Source organism: Coturnix japonica, chromosome 11 (genome assembly GCF_054131305.1).
Source record: "Coturnix japonica strain WE chromosome 11, WE-NBRP24, whole genome shotgun sequence".
NCBI lineage: Eukaryota > Metazoa > Chordata > Aves > Galliformes > Phasianidae > Coturnix > Coturnix japonica.
In genome coordinates, this window is record NC_140673.1 from 21,019,619 (window position 1) to 21,041,877 (window position 22,259).

A 22,259-nucleotide genomic window follows, 5' to 3' on the forward strand; every position below is an offset into this window, starting at 1 on the left:
ATTGAGAGAATAACCAAATCTCCAGACACTAACTCCTGGTCATCACAAGCTCAAGGAGTCCTTTTTTTTTTATTAGTTTAATTTCTATGCCATTTTTCCTCATTTTCCTGTTTGCTGTCAAATTCCAGACTGTCCTTTCCATCCCCATATCTCAGAGGAGTATTGCTGGGTTAAGGACCTCATATCAGAAGTGACAGTTCTTTACTTATGGTGTTAATAATGTCTCCCCATATTATAGCTAAAAAAATGATAGAAAATGGCTTTATGATTTAACTGTTTTCTCTGGGCTGTTGAGCAGTAAAAGTAAATGAATGTATTATTTCTGTTCTGCCACTGCTGGAATGCTAGTGAGTTGTATTCAGTCATCCCATTTGTTGTCCTCTCTGAGAGAAGCTGTGGCTTTCCATGAGAAGCCAGCTCTCGTGCAGATTTTTGAGTGGAGATGTCTGTATTTTTACATCTTAAATAGCAGTGAAGCCAAAAAGACTAAATTATATCCAACACAGTGTGTCATCAGAGTGGGAGGAAAAGTACCTCATTGCATTGTCTGATAACTGAGTACTTCATGCGAGAATAGCAGCAATATTGATGCATGATTCAGCGAAGAGTTGATATATTCTGAATATTCTAAAGTAGGTCTGTTACAAACGTAACGTCAGTTAATCAGGAGTTCTCTTGGATATAAAACAGTTGTTTTTTTTTTATGTTACCAAAATATATTTTTAAGACAGCTTATGATAATTAACATGAATTTATATTGAGAGCAAGTCTAGTTTGTGATGTAGATGATTTATGTTACTCTTTCCAGCTTTTAGAAATGTTGGATATTGCACTTCAACATTTCATACACTTTTAAGGAGTCATAAAAATTTGCTTTTTACCTGTTACACCCAAGTCTGACCCGGTCTGTGAGATCACAGCGCTGTTCGAGCCCCATATGAGTAATGTTTTAGAAGAAAAGTAACAGCTTTTCTGCTAGGTCCCAGAATTGCAAACAGTAACGTGAATACGTTGTAAATGTAGAGAGCCCCATAAGATCCTGATTTTGGAATTTGTGAGTTAATATTTTTGTCTGGCACTTTGCTAACTGACTCTCTCCTATGGCAAGTTTTACGAGCACGCATGGCTTGCTCAGCAACAATAGAAAGTGTGACAAAGACTGGAGATTGCTGCAGAATATTTCAGCGATTGAACCGTACTTTTTGTTTCCTCAAGAGAGCATAATTTTAACATAAATTAGCAGTCTGGATAGGTCTAGTTTAACTTGTACGGTGTTTACCCGAATGACAGTGACAGGTTGACTTCAAGTGAAGAGCTCTTCAGGAAAATTTATACCAAAGATTGCTAAATGCAATTTAATAGCATTTGTTGAAATCTGACATTAAAGGGAAATTTTCTTTGATCCCTGTCATGGGAGAGAACCTTTCCATCACTAATTCCCCTTACTAAAGTCAAATTTTCTTTAGAAATGTGTGGAGATGTCAAGGTGCCTTATTTCCTTTCTGTAAGGAGGGCACCCAGAAATGTCAGTGATGTCTGTTCAGAGACCAGTAGTTAATGTAGGATTTGGTTCTGCAAAGTTTATAGCATCTCCTAAGACAGCTGAGTTGCCTAAACTAACTGCATTTCTCACAGTTTGCTGCTATTCAGTGTTTTGCAGACTCAGACACATTTCATGGAGAGAGGTTGTATGAAATGTAATTCTTTTTCTTTTCTGGAGTACAGAGGTGCCACGGGGCAACATGCATGGAATAGGTTTAACATTACCTCGCCAGCAGTTTCCCCTAACTTGCATTTGTTGCTTATTTTAGAAACCATCCAGAATAAGTGATGCTGAGATTAGGACAATTAATTATATTCACCTCTATATAAAAGATTGCTTGCAGTTTACAAGATGTTAAAGGTTAGCAGTGTATAATTGGGGTGACTTTTTATGGAGGTGGGAAGTATGTCCTTCATAATCTACAAGCACCCATTGAAATCCTGTTTGTCTTGTACAAACAAAGAGAATAGTGTTTGATTGAGATCATTAGAGTAATCTCTCTTCTTTCTTTTCAGAAATGGCCCAGCTGAATAGCTATGACAGCCCAGACACTCCTGAGACAGATGATTCAGTCGAGGTAAAGCAGTAATACACTCAATACTGTCTGGCGCTCTTTTCATTCTCTGCAAAGAGGTAGTCTGCAATAAAGAATTAATGATAATGCAAAGTAATTTTAATTAAAAGAAGAAAAAAGTGCTGACATTCAAAAGTGCGCATTAAAACTAAAGTATACACTTACAAAAACGTGCAAATCTCAGTTGTGTGGAGGTGAACCATTGAAGATGCAAACAGGCATTAGCATCAGATTTTGTTGATGTTTCTTCAAGTTGCGCATAAGAATCATTTGGAGAAACTTTATTTGCGTTTGTAAAACATGATGAGAATTGAGGAGAGATGACATTAGTACCAACTGGTGGAAAAACCTGGTTATATCACTCATAGATTTTCAAACGTCTGTAGTTTTTCAGTTTATTTGTATTTAAAATAAATAACATTGGGGAAAGGTCCAAACCCTCTGATTTACCGTGCCAATGCTTGTAGGGGGAATCTGCAGGGCTTCTGGGAATACTGACAGTTATCCCAAAGCTGAGAGCTTCTGAGCTTTAGAAAAGGGTTGAGACTATGAATGATGCTTCAAGAAGAAATGGACAGAAAGAAGTAGCATGTACAGTGAAGTTGTTCCTACACTCCTCATTTCCTTTTCTTTGTCTTCTTTCCCCAGAGCCGTGGAGCCTCTGTCCAGTCAAAGAAAACTCCATCCGAAGAGGAGTTTGAAACTATTAAACTGATCAGTAATGGTGCTTATGGGTAAGGCTTTATAGGCTTTGCTTTAGAAGAAAATACTGCTATCATTCTACTCAGCAAAGGATTATAGCAAAGCTAAAGAAGTGAATGGAATTTGTTGAGTCCAAAGTATAAATGAATTTTACAGTGGCCTTGGGTTCCACACTTGTGATGTCTTCAGCATTCTTGGTTGAGATGCCATTTCTTTTATGTGTTCAGGATTTCTTATCCTATAACCCCATACCTGGATGTAGTTCCTGTCCATGACAACCTTAACATTGTACTGAATTGGTAGTTCACCCACCCCCTTAGTTTATTTCAGGATTTCCTAAGCAATAGGTAGTTTCAAGAGTCTGAGAAAATTATTTTGTACCCACTTCTTTACTGCTTATCAAGGCCCCCCTGCCTGAATTTCCTTCAGTGCAGAGTATTAAAGTCCTGTAATTGCTGTTTGTTTGAAGGCTACTTGAGTGGGTGTGGGTTACATTCTGTAGTTGTAGATGTTACTAGTGACTCAGCCAAACAGCGGGATCATTGAGGAAGGCTTTGTAGTTTTTCATTCTTCTATGTACTATTATGTACTCATGGCTGTTTATGAGCTTTTGAAATACATTGGTGCAAATCTGCAGTAATAATTCGTGCTGTAAGAGTGCTGTTAGATTTTGTTATTCATTAAAGAATCCAGGATGAAGCTACTGGTCAGTTGAAATCTGAACTAGTTGTACAAACCTATCCAGAACTGTAAAGATGATTCCTGACTCTTTATTGTTATAGGGATATTCATTAGGCCATAACTAAGAGCAGTGTTTCGGTAGGTAATAACCGAGAAAACTTAAGCATGTGCTTGAGTATTTTGTTGGAGTGAGTGCATATTTAACAGCAAATTAAAAAAAAAAAAAAAATGAAAACAGTGGAAAAAGTGCAATTTTTGGTCTTTGAAGACATGCTGGAGCACATTGAAGCTCCATTGTTGTTAGATGAGAAGCTCTTATATGTTTTCAGTCATATATCTTCATAGACCCCATGGTTTAAACATAAATTTGCAAAAAGTGGGAGAGGTGTAGTTTTGCTGTTACTCATTCCTGTCTCCATGCTGGGTGTGTTTTATAGTCAGCTGCTTGTGAGACAAAATACCATGTTAAATGTAATATACTCTAGAGAAAACGAAGCAAGTACTGATTCAATCAGGCAGGGAAACTGGATGAAAATTTTATTTGCAGGCTGCATTATTAATGTGTAGGAATCTAATGATCTGCAAATGATAGAAATGTGAGAGATACTGAAGGAAATCCCTGGTGACAATGTTGCATCAAGTTAATTTTATGGAGTTTGGAAAGAAATCATGCTGATTTCATACATTTTTTAGACTTTTTGGTTTTTTTAGTGAAATGACGACTATAGGGTTGAAAAATATAAGCCCCATTGCACTGATACTTAAGGACGTTCATGATATTTGTGAAACCAGTTCAAACAGAGCATGGAACTTTCCCTCTTGGTGTGTTATTTTCTAGAGCGGTGTATTTGGTGCGCCACAAGACCACCCGACAACGTTTTGCCATGAAGAAGATCAACAAACAGAACCTAATTTTGAGAAACCAGATCCAGCAGGCTTTTGTTGAGAGAGATATCTTGACGTTTGCTGAGAACCCCTTTGTAGTCAGCATGTTCTGCTCCTTTGAGACCAAGCGCCATCTGTGCATGGTTATGGAGTATGTGGAAGGTATGTTTGTCAGAACCTGCAAAGAGCAAAAGGCTCTTAGAATGTACACGTAGCATATATACAGCGTGTTTCATCATAAAGGATGCTGTTTCCAAGCGATTTATAAGAAAATGTACTTTTGGATGTAATACTGATGAGCACACCGCTCTGATTGCAGTAAATTGGAAGAATATCTTAGGTGTGTGCTGTTTCTTTCTTCATGTAGAGTGAGGTCAGTCAACCCAGCAGCTACAAAGGAGGTCATGATGCCCTTTTAGGGAAGAGTATATGGACTACTTGGGCTGGAGAAGTGAGTCGAATGCATAACACTAAGATTTTCATATTTATTTGAAGTTCAAGATGGAGTTGAGAGACAGTTTTGAATCCCATATAACAAGGTTGAAAGATGCAGATTTTAGGAAACTCACTGTAGTTATCTAGTGCTGTAGTGCTGTAGCCATTCTTTTTTGTTGCTGACACTTGCCATTTCATTGTGCCGTATTTGGAACTTACCTCTAGGAGGTGACTGTGCAACACTTCTCAAGAACATCGGTGCCCTACCTGTTGATATGGCGAGGATGTATTTTGCTGAGACTGTTCTGGCATTGGAGTACCTACACAATTATGGGATTGTTCACCGTGACCTAAAACCTGACAAGTAAGTCTTGAAATCTTCCAAAGATTTAGGATGAGAGACAGTTCTTCAGAGACTTTTTCCTTGGCAAGAGAACATGGTGTCTAGAGACAATAGAGATTTTTAATGACATCTAACATACAGGAGGTTTTAGGGAGTCTCTTGCTCCTGATGTGTAGAACCAAGCAGACTCAGAGAGAGAATAGGAAGAACATCTTCAAATATTACCTCAGATATGTTGCTGCACTGCTGAAATATGGCAGAAGGCAGCCTGAATTCTGCCTGCCTTAGCTGCTCCATGATGTTCTGTTTCGCCAGAGGTTCATTTCAGGAGTTTAAGAGAACACTAACAACATGTTTAGCGTTGCCTTGTTTTCTTATTTTTTTAATTCATTTTGAGAAACAATTAATTGAATGTCGGATTATTTTGCTTCTCTTTCTTCTAGTCTCCTGATAACTTCCATGGGTCACATTAAACTTACAGACTTTGGACTGTCTAAAATTGGGTTAATGAGTCTTACAACTAACCTTTATGAGGGGCACATTGAAAAGGACACCAGGGAATTTCTGGACAAGCAGGTAAGCTTGAGCTTACTGTTTTTACAATGGAAGGAAAAGATACAAGTCCTTCTACCTGTGTGCAAATTGGTATTGTTTTTTTTGTTCCAGCTTCTTGTTTTGGAGTGGTGTACTTCAGCTTTTAGTTTGGGACATCAAAGGTGTTCTCTGCGCTGCAACAGTTCTTTTAGGGATGTAATACAGCTTTTGCTGGAAGGTTGTTTAACAGTCTCCCCTTTCTGGTGCTTAGAAAGTTTGTGGCAAGTTCCTATAGGTTCTTGAATTTTGTCTGTTGGCTTAATAATTGATTTTCATCGCCATAGTGTTTACTAGGGGTCTCTTTCCTCCTTAGCCTTCATTTTACTAGGCTCAACCAGCCAAGTTCTTTTAGATAATGGGATAGATTTTTATCTGATTAATTAATAGCTCTCCCATGCACCTGTTTCAGCTTGAATTGATCTTTCCTGGGCACATTTAACAGGAACTATGTAGTATATTCTGGATACAGGTTTCTGGTGCCGTGTATAATGGGATTAAAAAATGCTTATCTCTTCTGAAAATACATAGGATCACAGCAGAATTTTCTTGTTTTTCTGTGCCAAGTGTTAATTCATAATCATCCTGTGGTAAACAAAGAGCACACACGGGACCATGTCTTCCTTTGCTTCTGAATCATGGTATTTTTTGTAGCAGGTGTTCTTTGGTCACTAGTTCATGGTCTTGCATTTTGCTGTATTATATCTTTTACAGATGTTTTGCTACTGTTGTAGTTTTGAAGCCCAAGGCATGAAGCCCTTAGCCGTTATGCCAGCTGTACATCCCGAGTTTTAATGATGACGTATATCACCATGCTGTGTTGCTAATTCTGCATCTGTGGAACTAAATTCTGCTTATGCAGAGAAGTGGGAGTTCTGTCAAAATTCAGTCCCTGATACATATAGTCATACCAGTCACAATCCGTCAAGCAGACAGACATATACAGACAGAATATGATTTGAATTTGACGATCTGTAGGCTGATTGCTTTCTCCTGTGTTTCTCTTGAGGTCTGCGGGACTCCAGAATACATTGCCCCAGAAGTGATCCTCCGACAGGGCTATGGGAAGCCAGTGGACTGGTGGGCCATGGGAGTCATCCTGTACGAGTTTCTGGTTGGCTGCGTTCCTTTCTTTGGTGATACACCTGAGGAGCTGTTTGGACAAGTGATCAGTGGTATGTTTCTGTTCTGCTCCTGTTCTGCTGCAAAGTAAATCCTTGAAAATACTGAGGTTCAGTAGGTTGCTCAGGAAAGACCAGGTGTAAAGCAAAGGCTTTTTAATTTGCAAGCATTTATCTCTGTGTCAAAGTAACATCTGTCTTGATTCCAGCTATTGAAAATTGTTGAGTACTGTCTAGCTAAATAGTTCTGTCATTTCTCAATGAACATGCCACTGAAAACGTTTCCTATTGGGAATGCTTTCTGAGACAGTATGTTTTTAACACACTTGGCAAATGTCCTTTGTAAAAAGCAAACTTCAATGAAGAAATAAACTTAATGTATGAAATGCTTACCTGCAAATTGCTTGCTCTGTTCCAAGTCTAACTAGTGTGGAATATGTGGGCGTGAGATACAGCCACAGTATTGTCAGTGTCATTGTTTATGGATTGTCATGGAAGTCCCATTTCATACTTTATTAATAGAGTTCTTAATGCTTTTTTTTCCTCCACAAGCAGTGCTTGGATTGACAGCAGCTCTAGCTGAGGCTGGATTTTATGCATTTTGGAAAATGTCAATGCTTGAATTATGTTAAGTATGCAAGCTGCTGAATTCAAGGTATTTGCAATTCTGGGGAAGTACTGAGCACTGCATTTTATGATGTAGGAATGTGAATGGTTATTCAAATTGGTCGTGAAGCAGGTAGAAAATGTCAAGTCTTTTTTTGTCCTCAGATGAAATTGCCTGGCCAGAAGGCGATGATGCACTGCCACCAGATGCCCAGGACCTCATTTCTAAGCTCCTCCGCCAAAATCCTCTGGAAAGAATGGGGACAGGTAGGAGCCTAGCATATAGAAAAAAAACTAGCCAGAAGCATGAAAAGAAGCTACCGTGGCTGTGAGACACACCAATCCATGTTGAAAAATGCAGGTATAGAGCTGGGGAAAGGCTTATGCTGGATTTGACGAAGCTCTGAAAAGTAGTGTGCATGCAGTTCAGACAGGCTGCTGTAGAAGTGTGGTGTCCCATTCCTGGAGTTGCCCAAGACCCGGCTGGATGGTACCCTGGGCAGCCTCATCTGGTGGGGCAGCCAGCCCAAAGCAGGGGGTTGGAGCTCGATGATCTTTAAGGTCTTCTCCAACCCAACCTTTCTATGATTATAAGAAATATCACTGTCTTGTCTGGAAAACAAGGAAAAGGCACCATCAAGTTTGCAATGTAACTTCTCAAATCTCTGCTGTCCTAGTTAAGGCTTGAGGATTTTGCCTCGATTCAAGCAGTGCGTAATCAGATTTCTTTGCAATTCCTTCGACTGGGGGCTTAATCCCCTACACTGAAGTGAACTCATGGGTGTAATAAAATAAATGAAAACTTCTGAGTTCTTAGAGGGCTGTACCAGAGAATCCTCCAAACATACGATAAAGTCTGATAATCTGTTTTGCAAAGTCAGATATGTATGTTAATCTTTTTGTGTTATAATATCAGATCTGAAGTTTTACAAGCCAGTGCTTCTCATTTCCTGGTAGTAAAGAAATATCAACAAACTTCAACTGCCTTCTTGTTTTAAAATCATTTGTCCAGCGTGGTGGCTTTGCAGGACAGGTTGTCTGTTTCATAGACTTGATTTGTCTGATTCAGTTTTGGATTTTTGATTGGAAAACACAATTTAAGGATAAAACAAAACTGAAATGTATAGCATTTACAAAAGGCGTGTGTTCAGCAGACCTAACACATGTGCATATGGGGGTGATGAATAGGTCATGAATTAATAATATAATCACATGATTTTCACATGTTTTTTTTTCTACTTCAAACCATGTACTTGAAAGGTGTTTCTGTCACAGAAAAGATGTAGAGTTTCTTGCCTTACAAAACGAGTTGATGGACTGATTTTCTGATTTCTTATATACTTCTAATGCTGAGATTGCTGTTCCACTTGGCATCTCTCACTGCCACTGGCACTCGGCAAACCTTTCATCTCCTTTCCTCTGCTATTCTCTTTTTAAAAAAGACAGTGGCATCTTTAATGAATATTAATTTCATCTGGAAAAAAAAAATAAGCTCACATGCTAGCAGGAAGATAATCCTTCTTAGTTTTCCTTTTGTGTACTCACAAGGTTAATAACTCAGAAGATAGTAGTTAAAAGATACTAATTCAGGAAGATATGTAAACCCCTGCCTTGATTTAAGCAAATGGATGACTTTATTTGTGAAAGAGGAGCTACTCACATGCTAAGTATATTTTAGTTTGTTCTTTATATTTAGCTATGAACAAGGTGGTATTTAGAGTTTGGTAATTTTAAATTAAGATGTTAATTAGTTCCTAATCTTGTAATTTGCTGTAGAATGTAATAGCAGATGCTGTCTTCCAGCCAGTTTAGTCACGTGTTGTCATTAAATATGAAGAGGAGATAGGAAGGGGAAAATCTCATTCAGATTTTACCCTGTACAACCACTTTGGCAAAAGGATGAGTTGTTTCTCAAAATTCCTGGATAAAACATGACTGAGTTGTACTCAGGTACATTCTTGTAGACTCTTGATATTTCTAGGGTTTGTTTTTTTTGCTATGCAAATGCTGAAAGAAATACTCTGCAATAAAAGATTCCTCTTTCAGGTAGTGCCTTTGAAGTAAAACAGCATCGGTTCTTTAAAGATTTGGACTGGAATGGATTACTTCGGCAGAAAGCTGAATTCATCCCCCAGTTGGAGTCCGAGGATGACACAAGCTATTTTGACAGTAAGACTGAAGATTAGACATAAACTGCATCATACTTTTTGTGCCTGCTTCATTTCTGAAATTGTCAAAGATAAGTCATTGTTAGAAATTGAATAGAGCGCTGGATGGAAATTACTTCAGAAAGTTTCTGTAGAATGCCAAGTAAGGCTTCTTTGAAAGCAAATGGGCTTTAAATGAAAAAACATTGCTGTTGAAGTCGATCGGCCTTTCGGTGGTGCTTGTGAACTTGCCAGCTGTGGCTCAGCAGTGAGATGCTGTATTTGTTGTGCTCGGTTTATCACAGTACTTCCAAAGCATTTGGTCTATCCAGCTTCCCTGAGTTTTTGAGCTATATTGTTTTTGTCTATCAACTGTTTTTAGCTAACCCAACAGAAAAACACAGCCCAGTTTGTTGGAGAGGCTTTTAGGCTGGGGGTACAGGTAGATGAGGGGGCCTGCTCAGCAGGTTAACGGGATAACTTTGATACAAGCACTGTATAAAAACTGGGAGTCTCACATCAAGAAGTATCTCACACAGATACTGATAAAGGCTGGCATTGCTGTTATAAACCCTATTGCAGAAAATTTTAGAATTTATAAAAGTAGCTTTCTGGCTGATACAGTGCAGTGAATTTGGCTCGGTACAGCTATCGGCTTTCTGTAGCCAAACTTATTAACGTCCCCCCTCTGCAAAATCTAATGTGGCGGGCTTAGAATTACAGTGCTGCAAATCTCATAGCACAAAATCTCTTTGGAGGCAGTTTAGATTTTTTGCAATAAAAATAGCTTTGCATATTGGCTGCTTGCCCATTTTCTTTCATAAAATCTAATCCTTTTCTAGTTCTGGAAGGGAGAAGAGGAAATATTTTGAAGGGTAAATATTTTTATTTTTTAAAGAAGGCTTGCATCTATGTATGCAGGGTAGGCTTCTTACAATCATAAAGCTGTTGATTGGAAATTGGGGCAGTGAATTATTTCCTTGTTTCTTTCCATAGGAATGTATGCCTTAGGGAAGAAATATTCTTACTACAAAGGGTCTGCAGGATTAGACACACAGAGAATTTGTGCTGAGTATCAGCATTTTGAGCATAATATAGCTGATGATATAAGATAAATTCAGTAGGAAGGAGGTATTCTTTGCTGCTAGTTGTACAGGATGAGCAAAACTGCCTGATGTTTCATTGTTATAGAGAATACACATTGTGGCACATGAACATTTAAAGTTCATTGTAAGTAGACAAGTAGGAATTGATGCAAAGGCCTTTTGTGGGGTAAGCACACATAGTTTGAGGTAAATCGATACTCCATGCGCTGATGAAATCTGCCATGTCTGGTTCACAGCCCGTTCCGAACGGTACCAACACCTGGATTCAGAAGAGGAGGAGGACACTAATGATGATGATCATGTGGAAATTCGGCAGTTTTCCTCGTGCTCGCCAAGGTTTAGCAAGGTAGGAGCATGCTGCCTTGTAGGAAACAGGAATCTAGAGAGGAACACTTGTTTCAGAGGCTTTGGTTAGTTGTGCAGATGATACTTGAGAACCACACAGTGTTTAGTATTTGATGAGGAAGGAAAGAACTCTGTATTTGTTAGTTCTGTGCTAGTGTCTGGCCTGTTAGAAGGTGGGTGCAAGGCTAATTGGAGAATGGCACTTTGTGTTTCTTAGCATTTTGCTAATATGCAGAGCGTTGCAGAGGTCTGTTATGTGTCTGAGTGATGTTTTTACTAGTGTCTTGGCTGCTGGCACAGGGAGTGTCCAAAGCTTGTTTGCTTTGAACGGTGCTATTCTAAAAAGTGTATTCTAATAGGAGACAAGGTGGTATTAGGATGAAAACTGATGTTGACATTTTGGAATAGTGGTCTAATATCAAAGGGATCCCATGCAGTAAGAGTAAATGCAAGGTTCTACACCTATGCTATTCATTGTTTTGAACAAAAGATGAGGTGACAGTTAGAAAGAAAAGGATCGTGTGTTAAATATGCCAGGCTATTGAGGCAAAAAGCAGCTATTATAAGGAGCAAGAAAGAATGTTTTCTGCAAGGCAAATGAAGTAATCCTTTCTATGTGCTTAGGTGCAGCTTAGCTAGAGTGCTTTGTCCTGTTCTGGGAAATGTTCTCAAAAATAAATGTGGACCAGTAAAGAGAGTCAGGAGGAAAGCAAGAAGGATTATCCAAGGTCTACAAAGGATAAAACCTAAAAAATTTCCGAATATTTATGTTCTAGAGTAAGGGGAGTACATTATTCTTCCTGTTCTACCCAAAATAGGTATGGAAACATGGGTGCAGAGGAGTTGTGCAATAGGTGGTAAGAACTTTCCAGTGTTGAAAATTAATTAAGCACAGGATTGCCTGGGGAACTGCTAGAATTTCCATCACTGGTGTTTTTTAAGAACGGATTGGAGAAACATCTGCCAGGTGCTTAAAAAAGAGTGGTTCTGCTCTGAGGCAGGGGAATGGACAGGATGCCCCAAGGATGCTCCTTCTAGCCATGCTTTCTGGATTCAATATGCCTTAATTCAGTTAGTTAGTTAGTTAGAACTCAGTGCAGTTCTCTCGCTCTGTTTCAGATGATCTGAAATAGAAAACTGCTATTCCAGACATTTCAAAGTAGTACAACTCCACTATTAGCTTGGATAAAACATATTATGTATGGGGAGAGGCAGAAAGGAGAAATGCTCTTTTAATGCCAGCCTGCTCTATGAACAGTATTCCAACTTCTTAGGGAGAAGGAAGTAGGCATTTTATTTAGGGACACTGAAAGATTTCAGTTCTTCATGACAGTTCCTCCAGGTCTTCACTGGAGTCAGTTTTGAAGCACCGTTTCATTCTTTTTTGTCTTCAGATGGGCTACAGTAGCTTAAGTAGCAGTTACCATTAATTTTATGGAGTTGCTCCTGATTTGCATGTCCAAAAGTGGGTTTAAAATTGGACCTGAGGATTAGTTGGGATTTTGAAAAAGTTCTCGTGAGCGTGTAAGAGTTTCTTTTTTCTGTCTTTTCGCACCACGAGTATTATTCTTCTGTTAGAATGAAGCTTTTCTTTAGGGTTCAATGTTTTTGCCACAAAGAGAAAAAGTTCACTTTTAATGAATTTATTTTAAGACCTGGAAAATTATACAGCATTTGTAATGTGGGAGGCATAAAAGGCTCATTATATTTTGAAATTCTTGTCTGACAATTCAGCCATATGATTTATTAATAGTTATCTTGTTGATGCTCTGAATTTTTAATAACATTATTTTCATTAATCTCTTCTTATGTAAATTAGGTCCACAGTCAAGTGTAGTTTTAAAAGGATGGAATTTTTTTGCTTAATCATTTAATTATTTAAAGACGGCTGTAAAACCAAGAAAGGCACTTTCATTAAGCTGTCAGCATTATAGTAGATTCCTTGAGGAGGGCAGGACTTTTTTGTTCTGAAAGAAGCTCGGGGCAATGCTGATAGACTGCTGATAATGAAATGGGGTCATGAGCATGATGCCTATCACTGAACTGAATTTGTGTAGTAAGGTTTCAAGATTCAGATGCCAGCTTTCCAGACTGGTGGAGTCTGCTTGTGGAGTTTTTCTCCGTAGATTTGAGAGCTGCTATAAGCAAACATCAATTAGTTTCCATAAAAATCTTAGTGTTTCTGTGGTGTGATGGGCTGCTTTCGGAGGACAGGTGTTGGGTGCTGCTGTAGAAAAGCACGTTTATTTAATGTTTCTGAAGGTTGCCTTTTTCCTTTTCTTCCTGGCACACTTTGAGCACATCATGTCTGCACTGCGTTACTTAGTCAAAGAGCATTGCCACAGTCATACTTCCATACATTCTCTTCCATTTTGAGAAATGATTGTGCCCCTTGATCAGAAGAGGCCACATAAGTGTGCTTTCTCTGTACAGAAGGCTCTTCTGCTATTTGTAGGTGTACAGCAGCATGGAACGCCTTTCCATCCATGAAGAGAGGAAAACTCCACCACCAACTAAACGGAGTCTGAGTGAAGAAAAGGATGACCGGCTGGACAGCCTGGGTGGTTTGAAAAGTCGGGACCGCAGCTGGGTGATCGGGTCTCCTGAGATGTAAGTCCAGCAGGACTCAGTATTTGGTTTTCTTGCAGTATATAAGAAAGAGTGACCTGTGCCAAAACTCTGTGTGTCCTCTGTTAGGTCAGGAATGCTTCGCGTGATACATTTCCACAGGCGAAAGCCAATGTGTGGAATAAATGGCTGAAAACAAATGTCCATATATGTATCCATTTAAGTACTAATCTTTCCTAAATGTACAGCAAATACTTCAACTGAATTTAAAGGAATTCTAACTTTCAGTACAGCTTTCATTTGTGGAAATACTCGTTGCATTGGAGATGTACCAACGGCAGATTTTTATTCAACATCAGAGAACGCAAAGTCTGTTCTTTTTTGTCATTTGTCACAAATTAGAGAAACCGTTAGGACAGTCCGAAGTTTCCAAAGTTCAGAATATCCCCCCAAAATTCTTTTGTTCTAATAAAAAACATCAGGGAAATATACAAATGCGCTGGATTTGGATAGCCACCATGTTTCCAGCATAACTGAAATAATTGTCAAACTTGTCTTCAAAAAGGACTCTCTCATTTTGTACAAGTTTTGTAAAGCTTTTATACTGAAATTTGGCATTGGAGAGATCATAAAATGTGGTTGTGATCTAGTCTGTGTGACTCCATTCAGAAACTGTTTTATAGATTATGCTTTTAACTGGTGTTCTTAAATCAGGCCTTCCTGGCTTGAAGTTCACAGATGCTTTGAAAGAAAAATTAATGTAATACCAAAAGGAACGTGGATGGTGATTTGCGTTTTGCAGTTGTAAATTTTTCTAATATTTGTTATCATATTTATTGCACTATATTTTTCTTCTTTTTTATTCCTTGCTTTCTTAGAAGCTTAACAGTGGAATATACTAGAAATCTAAACTCGGGTGATGCTCTCAAAGCTTTGCTATTTTAAGTCCTAATGGTGCAGCTCAGTCTTGTAATTTCACCTTTAATTGGGTTCAAAGGTGTGAGCTGAGTCTGTGCACTTTTGTCCTTTAAAATTCATTATCCCACTGCTTTAATGGAGGCGCTCTGTCTCTTGTTCTCCCTCAGACTGCGTAAGCGCCTGTCTATGTCCGAATCCTCGCACACAGAGAGTGACTCCAGCCCACCCCTGACCGTCCGCCGGCGCTGCTCAGGGCTCCTCGACATGCCCCGCTTTGCCATCTCTACTGAGGATGAGGGAACCGTGCTCAAAAGGCCTCAGTCAGAGGGGATGCTGCTGTCAGCCGTGCAGTCACCGGTGCCTATTCCAGAGCAGCCTGTGGAGCACGAGCTACAGATGGAGGGCGATGCTGGGCCCACCACCCCCTGCACAGCCGTCAGCAGCACCACGATGCTGACAGGTACGTATCTTGTGTGATGGTGCCATGCTCTGCCAACATGCTGTGTTAGCTTACAGGTGCTAACTGCATGAAGCTGGATTTAGGTGTTGGGTGAAGTGCACGTCTCATGCTACAGTGTGGCTGGTAGCCCTGCTTGTGGCAGGGGCTTGGAACTGCGTGAACTTTGAGGTCTCTTCCAACCCAAGCCATTCTATCCTAGTATCCCATTTCTCATTATCCCTCTTCTGCAATCCAGTCTGTTAAAATTACTCCCAAGTTGTCCCATTTGTCTCTGCAGCTTATCCTCCCAGAATAGACCATCACTTTCTCCATTAACTCATGAGAGAAGGTGTAGAGATGAAGGAAGTAACCCACCACACACTTATTTGAATGACATTCTGATACCCATTGTGACTCCCATAGCAAAACCATGGGATAGGAACCTTAGCTTTCTAACTGTGCCTGTTAAATGTTGAACTGGCATTGGGTAGTCTTTGGGACTGGTGCTCTGAATTTTCATTCTCATGGTCCTTCCTGCTTTACTTAGTATGCAGAGCAGCAGTGCCCACTTAAAGAACAATGATCAATGTTTTGTTCTGTCCTCATTGTTCAAAATGTGCCCCTTAGGCTTTATTTATTGCACGCTGTTCAAAACTTGCTTTTGAAGACAGAATGATTAATTTCCCATGTGAACTTGAAGTGATGCTCACCCCTTTAATTTCCAAGAACCTTGTAAATTCTAATTAATGTCTTTTCACAGTGCCCCTTGAAGGTATCGGATGGGGAACTGAGGCACAGAGCTCATGTACACCCCCAGCATCTGCTGATGCTGCATGCCCAGGCTGATGTTCAAGATTACTTTGTGTTTTATATATAATTATAGAAGGTTAAGTAATTGAAGACTAAATTGCAGTGGTACACAGAAGGGGGCAAATTAAGGTTGTCTTTCCAACCACATTCTTGCTTTCCCTGGCTTTAGTACCTTCATATTCTCTTAAAGTGGCTTTTTTATGTGCAAGCTCCAATAAAACCTGGTTCTGCTATTACAGGCAGGTTTTAACTTCAGGAGTGACAGTTCTTGCTGATTGTAAAAATGGAGCACTTTCCATAAAGCTGTTTACATCTATGAACAATCCCATCCAAATGGCTCGCTTGCAGAACTGCAGCACGGGTTTAGGATTTGTGTAACTCTGCCACTGAGCAGCGTGATTTCATTGGCAAGCTTTTCCAGCAGAATAGAAGCCTCTATAATTTTCTGTGTTCAGAATAACACCATTTCTGTAAATAAAAATTCAAGCCCTGGGCTTTCTTCTTAGGAAAATTTACTCTTGGACTACATGTAAACATGACTTTGATTTAATGTATTTTGCCTGTAGGGGGAATAGACTGTTAGGAATTCCCTGTGGTTCTAATCTGTTTTAATTTAAACTGTAGCTGGGAGCACTGCAGACTTCTCTGATCCACGCGCTCGCAGTAACAGCAATGAAGGCCCAGACTTCACCACTCCTAAAGCCATCAGCGACTTGGCAGTGCGGCGCGCGCGGCACAGGTTGCTCTCAGGAGAATCGGGCGAGAAACGCACCTCGAGACCAGTCAATAAAGTGATTAAATCAGCATCTGCCACGGCCTTGTCTCTCATGATTCCCTCAGGTAAGAAATGCCTCAGGCTGGGAGTTATGAGAATCTGCCGGACACTCAGCAGATCCACAGGCAGATCCTTCCCCTTGTGTTCTCCTGGAGCGGTGCCTTCGCTGGCAGGAGGGGAGCGACCTGACCCGTGCTGCTGGTGACTGTTCAGCGCTCGCTGGGATTGCAGTGCTGCTCTGCCACAGACAAAGTACTGTGTGTGGTCTGAGAGCAGCTTCTGCACGCGGCCGCTTTCTACAAGCCGGTCTGTTTGAAGCAGCTCCTGGAGCAGCAGAAACTGGTTCCTGTGCAGCGTGGAGTGTGTCAATGTGCAACGGCTTTTAACCCTCAGGGTGCTATTCTTTAATCTGGGACATCCTACTTGGGAACTGTGTGTATGTGCCTTGTTTGTGCATCAGGGGAGTTTCAGTGACTCACATAACTGAGCATTCAAGAATTCGATGCTGTAAATAACTCACAGTGTAAACTGATGTTGCTGTCCTGGTTTTATCTCTACATAGAGCCGTAACTTGATGATTCCTAATGCCAGGCACCAACTTCTGGTGTACAATGCTTGGAGGCAGTGCTCCCACAGACCAGTCTGGCAGCCCTCTCCCCCTATAAGGACTTTATCCCCCTTTCTGGAGCATAAGGCCTTGCTGCATCACCAGGGCTGTACCTGCCTTAGATTGATAGGCTGGGCTCCATTGGACCCACTGTGCCAAGGCTGCAGAGCGCTGCCTACCTGTCTCACTGGGAGCTGGAGGCAGCTACAGAAATGCTTCTGGGCACCTCGTGGTGGTGCACATTTCATTCCTTGTGCACTGAGCACCGGTTGCTTTCTGAACCACAAACTCACAAAAATCTCAAGATATGTGTTTAATCACCCAGCAAAAGTCCTTCAAAAGCTGTGCTCATCTGCTAGATAAATAACATGCTGGGTAATTCAGCAGGTGTTTCTTAGTGAGTGTGGGATTACCCTTTACAGCTGCATTTAATAATCCTACCATTTGGGATTATTTTACTGATACTGACCAGCTTTGCTCTGAAGTGAGAACTCCATATTTGCTTTGTATTTTCGGAAGAGGATGTTGTTGTACCAGTGAGCAGCCAGGTGCTTCAGCCTGGCTAAGCCACATAAGTGGCACATTTAGGCAGCTGAGCCACATAAGGGAGAATCTGGCTCCTCAGCTGTTTGGGAAATGGTACTCTGACATACACCTGTAATGTTGTTTTCTAGTAGCAAAGTCCTGCAATGGCTGCTTTGTAGAGCTGAGTGTTTTTGCCCCTGAGAATTTAAAATGCAACCCAAAATTACCTGCATGCAGTTGTCATATTCAAAACCAATTTTGGTTTTAAAACTACTGATTTTGACTGATGGCAGCACCAATGTGTTATTTGCACCAAAATCTAGAAACGATCTGATCTTTTTGGAAGGTGGGGTAATAAATCATACCCTTGGGCTGGAGTATTTCAGCACTGAATCTAGAGTCAATAACTGGGATAGGTTGTAAATCCAGGAAACAGGAGAAGTAAATTCTGTGACCCAGCTGTAACTGTAGGCAAGCAAGGTACACGTTCCTAAACACGCTGTCTGGAAACTTCACTGGGTTTTGTATTTTGAAACATGAATTAGTTGAAGCTGCAGGAAAAGATCACCAGCTGTAGGAGCATTGGGAGAGATGATTTCCTAGCTGTTCTCTAACAAGAATTTTCTCTCTTTTGGAGGCCTGCTTTCCTAATTTTTGCACACCTTTGTGTCATCACTGTAGATCACCACACGTGTTCCCCATTGGCTAGTCCAATGTCACCTCATTCTCTATCCTCAAACCCATCTTCGAGGGACTCCTCACCCAGCCGCGACTTTTCTCCTGCTATCGCAAACCTGAAACCACCAATCATCATCCATCGGGCTGGAAAGAAATACGGTTTCACTCTGCGTGCCATTCGCGTCTATATGGGTGACAGTGATATCTACACTGTGCATCACATGGTCTGGGTATGTCTCTGCTTTTCTAAAGAGTGCCCCTGGGTCCGGAAATGTAGTTAGCTGGGAGTGTGGGATTTAGCTTTATAAACTGCATTTTGCCACCCTGTTTTCTTTCTCCTTCCCTGGACCCAAAGTTATCATTTTTTTGGGGTGGGGGAAAACACTTTTGACTGTAGCAGTTTCAAGCCCATCACAGAACCATCGCAACCTTTCTTCTTTCTTTCTTCCCTGGTTACATGTATTCACTTCCTTTCACTCTAGCACATACTTTGAAGCATGTTTCTATGTACATACTGTCTTTCTCTTTAGTGAGGTTGTTGCATGTGGGTGAGTTACAGCTAATTTGTTCAGACTTACGTTAGCAATTGTAGCCTGCTTCGGATCAGCTCACTCTGCTGGGATTTTCCAAGCAGTCACTTGGAATTGATTACAAGCCTTGAAGCATCACTGCTGCTATGCTGACTGCCGAGGGATTTAGCACTTGGCTTAGTTGCATACTATGCTAAAAGGTCTGGTTTCCGTGTCTGTATCTCTTTCTCCCCATTACTGCTGGTACTTGATCTCTGTGTTCCTCTTTGGTTAATGTATATGACTTGTAGGAATGACCTGTTCCCTGACATGGGGTGATTTGACTTTTACAGTTAGAGAGAACAGAGTAAGGGGAAAGGTGGTTCATCCTTTTCCTTTTCTATCTGCTCATTAGACAATTCAGGCTTCATGTATTTTGGTCATCATTTAACACTCATTCTTAGCTAGAGAAATAATCTGAAGCTGCATTTTTCCCTCACTCCTCCTGGCTGTCCTGGGAAAATGCTGATTTTACCAAGATTCTGATATTGTTTTGCTGTTAGAGGGAGAGCTGCAGAATTCTTGAGCGTGAATGTCACCTCACTGTAACGGAGGTTTGCCTTTTTGAACTGTGATGGGGAAAGGCAATGAGCTGAATAGATCAGTAAAGGGTGGAAAGTGGAAAATGACACTCTGTTTGGGATTAAATGCAGTACAGGCAGCCTAGACACATGGCACAATCCTAGTTAAAAGTCTGTCAGCCTTGGATTCCAGCACGTATGTGGTAGAATGACAAAGAAGTTGAAAAAGATTGAAGTCTTGCCTGGAAATCAGGAGTATCTAGTTAACATTCCTGAGCTCTGAACATTTTGGGAAGAGTACTGAGTGTCTTGCTTTGGGAGGAGCTGGTCTCTTGATCAGGTTAACCATCCTGGCTGTCAGCCTTGGGTCAGGAGAGGCTGTCGGGAAGCAGAGAAGGAATGGAAGAGTGGGCTGTGCCAGTCAGTGGTTCCCTTTACCCTCCATTGAAGCAGTTAATGCAAGGGATGAGCTGGGTTGGCATTTCATTTGATCTGGCCAGCAATGTAGTACGTTCCTCTCCTCAAATCAGTCATCCCCTTCTCATTGGCAGCACGTGGAGGAAGGAGGTCCGGCAAACGAAGCAGGGCTGCGTGAAGGGGATCTGATAACCCACGTCAACGGGGAACCGGTCCATGGGCTGGTGCACACTGAAGTGGTGGAGCTGATCCTGAAGGTAGGGACCCGGCGCTGTTAGATAGTGGAAAATAAACAAGCTGTCTCATATTTTGCATATTACCTAAAACACTGTAGCTATCTAATTGGCACTGTCTGAAATACAAGTGTGTACACCACACCTGGCCTTTGTTTTGCAAAAACTCTTTGCTGGAGTTTGGTCCCTAAATCTCCAAAATGGACTATCTGTCATTAAAGCTGAACTCAGGTATTCTTTTTAACCTTAAGAACCTGTCCAGTGTTTCGGACAGCACTGAGAACAAAGGTTAATAAGATTCAAGTGTCCTTTTCCTCAACACTTTACTAAACAAGTACCTTTAAAAAATTCCAGTTTACTTTTATTTTTTTCTTGCCTTTAGGCTGTGCTAATGTTATTAGCTCTTAATACTGCTTTCTCAAGGATTATTCCCAGTGGTATTTAAAAGCAGCTTTGTAATGGTTGGTCTTAAAATTATCCAGTTAAATGACTTGCTTTTTGATACCTCCTCTGGGCTGAATCCATTTATGGAAATAAAACCCAAAGTTTTGGACCTTTCCAAGAGACAGAATTCTCTGGGAGGAGCAATCAGAATTTTTTTATTATTACTTTTAAGAGTGAGACAAACCATGCCCTGTGCTGCAGCTTCAGATGCCTGCTGTGCTCACACCTGCCTTCGGTCAGAGCACAGGGAATAGGACTGGTGGCAGAATATCACTTTGTTCAACTTTCCAAGGATAACAAGTATTAAGCAGTGGGAGAGGTCAGGTGCTGTGTTCCCTCTGCTCTGGGAAGCTTTACTGGCCACCAGCTGGGGTCTGATCTAATCGTTTGTGAAAGCCTGACTAAAGAGGGCCCTCTCTGAGCAATTCCTTAGTCAGTGATAAGTGGAAATGCAAAGTGGGAAATCATAGAATTGTAGAATTGCTCAGGTTGGAAAAGACCTTAAAGATCATTGAGTCCAATCACAACTTAACCATACTAGCCTAACTAACAACCCTCCGCTAAATCAAGTCCCTGAGCACCACGTCCAGGGATGGTGACTCAACCATATTTAAGCCTATTCCAGTGCTTAATAACCCTTTCTGTAAAGAAGTGTTTCCTGATATCCACTCTAAACTTACCCTGGTGCACCTTAAGGCCATTTCCCCTCATCCTGTCACCAGTGAGATGTGACCAAGCCCACTCTCACTGTAATCACCTTTCAGCTGTTGGAAGAGAGCAATAAGGTCTCCCCTCAGCCTCTTCTTCCCCAGACTAAACAGCCCCTGTTCCCTCAGTCTCTCCTCACAGGCCATATTCTCCAAGCCCTTCACAAGCCTTATTGCCCTTCTTTACCTGCTTCAGCACCTCCATGTCCTTTCTGTACTGAGGTGCCCAAAATGGAGTTTTACAACCATTACAAAATGGCAGGCAGTAATGAACAAGCAGCCTACCTGCTTGGCCTGCAGATGTGCTTCAAAAAGCCAAGCTTTCAGCTGTGTTCATATCTTGTTTCTGACAGAGTGGAAATAAAGTATCCATCTCCACTACACCATTTGAGAACACATCCATCAAAGTTGGGCCAGCTCGAAAGGCCAGCTACAAATCCAAGATGGCACGTAGGAACAAGAAGAGCAAAACTAAGGATGGTCAAGAAAGGTTTGTTGTGTTGATTCTCCTTCTTTGGACGTGAAATTGACCAAAAAATGACAACAGAGGTAAAGATTATATATGAAATAGGGCTTGTAAACAACTTTTAATATTTTCCACAGTAAGAAGAAGAGTTCTCTGCTGAGGAAGATCACTAAACAGGCATCACTGCTTCACACCAGCCGTAGTTTATCTTCACTGAACCGCTCTCTGTCTTCTGGAGAAAGTGTGCCTGGCTCTCCAACTCACAACCTGTCACCCCGGTCACCCACACAGAGCTATAGATCCACTCCCGAGTCTGTACATTCAGGTAAAAGAAAAACCCACAAAGCAAAACTCTGGGGAAGGATTTTGCATTGATAAATTTTTGGAGTAAAATACGCAGCAGCAGGTAGCAAATCTGTTTCTGCAGTAAAACGACAGCTGTGATTACCTCAAGAATGGATGTGTTCTCGTTCGCTTAGTCATTTAGAAATGAAAATCCATAC

General features: G+C 40.9%; 1 protein-coding gene across 26 annotated transcripts in view; it reads left to right on the forward strand.

Moving 5' to 3' along the window:
• Nucleotides 1–22,259, forward strand: part of MAST2 (microtubule associated serine/threonine kinase 2) — a 147,847-nt gene that overhangs the window by 119,739 nt on the left and 5,849 nt on the right. For 25 of the 26 annotated variants that reach the window (XM_085511566.1, XM_085511562.1, XM_032446373.2 and 22 more), the window contains 16 exons: nt 2,059–2,120; nt 2,766–2,851; nt 4,339–4,547; nt 5,046–5,184; nt 5,607–5,739; nt 6,764–6,929; nt 7,647–7,748; nt 9,528–9,650; nt 10,971–11,080; nt 13,535–13,689; nt 14,733–15,025; nt 16,439–16,654; nt 18,403–18,629; nt 20,041–20,163; nt 21,644–21,780; nt 21,894–22,081. In XM_085511566.1, the coding sequence (XP_085367692.1) occupies nt 2,059–2,120; nt 2,766–2,851; nt 4,339–4,547; nt 5,046–5,184; nt 5,607–5,739; nt 6,764–6,929; nt 7,647–7,748; nt 9,528–9,650; nt 10,971–11,080; nt 13,535–13,689; nt 14,733–15,025; nt 16,439–16,654; nt 18,403–18,629; nt 20,041–20,163; nt 21,644–21,780; nt 21,894–22,081 (2,469 nt within the window). The other variant, XM_085511580.1, reaches the window with a different exon arrangement.